General features: G+C 44.5%; 1 protein-coding gene across 1 annotated transcript; it reads left to right on the top strand.

The window, feature by feature from the left end:
* Nucleotides 1-410: 410 nt before the first annotated feature.
* Nucleotides 411-1485, top strand: LOC125750894 (cilia- and flagella-associated protein 251-like). The gene is made up of 2 exons (XM_049029236.1): nucleotides 411-974; nucleotides 1029-1485. The coding sequence occupies exons 1-2, from the start codon at nucleotides 468-470 to the stop codon at nucleotides 1404-1406; spliced, it is 885 nt and encodes a 294-aa protein (XP_048885193.1). The 5' UTR covers nucleotides 411-467; the 3' UTR covers nucleotides 1407-1485.
* The last annotated feature ends 729 nt before the right edge of the window (nucleotides 1486-2214 follow it).

Genomic DNA, 2214 nt, shown 5'->3' with positions numbered 1-2214 from the left:
GATCTCCAGAATCTGGGTATTAACTGTCTCATCACTAAGTTCAGCACCTTTCACAATATAGCACAGCAAGGCCACGGTCAGAAAATGTGAGCCTGTCCTCCTCCTGAGTAAAGTAAAGCTCACTACGCTCTGTGAGCACAGGAACGCCCCGGCAATGTTTGGTAGGTTTCTGCATTGTTTGCAAGTACAGAATATTATCTGCGAGTAAACTAATTAAGGTAAATATGGAAATTCATACAATATATGCTGCAGAATATGAGCTGAATAAAGCATATAAAAAATGCAGAGAATTAAAAAAAATTGAACCACTGACCAAATATGGCACCTACAGTTGAGTTCTAGAACACAATGTCACCGTGACAACTCTGATGTCATCATTCTGAAGGTATAAATTCTGCTGTAGGCACCAGTATCAGTTCAAAACAAATCTGATTTCGAATAAGACACATCTCATCTCATCTCTCAATATGAAGTGGATTTTTCTCAATTGCTTTAGGCCGCCAGCGGTACCAAAGGACGCTGGAGAAGCTATAAAAGCAAAGGAGGAAAGAAAAAAGGATAAAGAAGGAAAGAAAAAGAAACCCTGGCTGAAGAAGCTTTTTACAAAAAAAGGGAAAGGAAAAAAGGCAATGGTGGTGGATAGCCAGACATTGGCGATGGAGGACAGCCAGACATTGGCGATGGAGGAGGATAGCCAGACATTGGCGATGGAGGACAGCCAGACATTGGCGATGGAGGACAGCCAGACATTGGCGATGGAGGAGGATAGCCAGACATTGGCGATGGAGGACAGCCAGACATTGGCGATGGAGGACAGCCAGACATTGGCGATGGAGGATAGCCAGACATTGGCGATGGAGGACAGCCAGACATTGGCGATGGAGGACAGCCAGACATTGGCGATGGAGGACAGCCAGACATTGGCGATGGAGGAAAGCCAGACAGTGGAGGTGAAGGAGGAGAGCCAGGCAAAGGTGGAGAAGGAGGAAAGCCAGAAAGTGGCGGTGAAGGAGGAGAGCCAGGCAAAGGTGGAGAAGGAGAAGTACAAGGCAATGGAGGAGGAGGAGAAGTACAAGGCAATGGAGGAGGAATACAAGGCAATGGAGGAGGAATACAAGGCAATGGAGGAGGAATACAAGGCAATGGAGGTGGAGGAGAGCAAGGCAATGGAGGTGGACTTGAGCAAGGCAATGGAGGAGGAGTACAAGGCAATGGTGGAGGAGTACAAGGCAATGGAGGAGGAGTACAAGACAATGGTGGAGGAGGAGTACAAGGCAATGGCGGAGGAGGAGTACACAGAAATGGTGAAGGAGGAGTACACGGCAATGGTGGAGGAGACGTACAAGGCAATGGTGGAGGAGACGTACAAGGCAATGGTGGAGAAGAGCAAAGCCGGTAGTGGATGAGACAGTCAGTGTTCTATGTTCAATCAGTACTACTGAAAAATGTGTAAATAATTGTAAATAAAGCATTAAAAACGAAAAAGACAGGTGTTTTCAATTGAATGTGAGTAGGTGATGTTAAATGTCAGGAATATTCCAAATGTCTATTACACGTGTTGCCGATAGGGGGGCATATGGTTTGGGTGATAAGGGTTGCCTTTAAACTTTAATAGAATGAAAATACATTACATGTATTTACGTTGTATTTTAAATTACGTTTTTAAGGAATAAAACATAACGGAATGAATGCAAGATACACGTCCAGCGGGGACCCGTCCGGCCGCAGCCATGTGTGCACAAGCGCCACGGCGTATTTTAAAAGCAAGCACCAAAATGTTTAAGAAAAACTTTAGCGTTATTTTAGAAGAAAGCAGGCGGAATTTAAACCCGTGCAAACATGCCCGAAAGCAGCAGAAGAGCAAATGCTGAGTTCAAACAAGCACAAGCGAAACCAATTAACATACAGCACGTCGTTTTAAAAGAAAGCACTTAAACCCATTACATTTAATCAACATGCTTAAAGAATTAGAAGGAAAAACATTAGCGGTATTTACCAGTGTTGGGTTGAAGAAAGCATTTAAACAGCGAAATGAGCGAGTCCCAGCGCTCGGCCATAATCGGCAGGTCCGTTTGAAAAAAGCGGTCGAAATGATATTGGCCAGCCCGTTTCAAAATGGCGACACCAGAGGAGCGCCTGTTATTTCAAATAAACGTTATGGTTATAGGGGTTTAAGTAATGAAGCACTTTTCTGCCAATGTAAAGTAAAACGCT

Source organism: Brienomyrus brachyistius, chromosome 10, assembly GCF_023856365.1.
Source record: "Brienomyrus brachyistius isolate T26 chromosome 10, BBRACH_0.4, whole genome shotgun sequence".
Lineage (NCBI taxonomy): Eukaryota > Metazoa > Chordata > Actinopteri > Osteoglossiformes > Mormyridae > Brienomyrus > Brienomyrus brachyistius.
The sequence above is the reverse complement of the archived record's forward strand: the minus strand, read 5'-3'. Positions and strand labels throughout refer to the sequence as shown.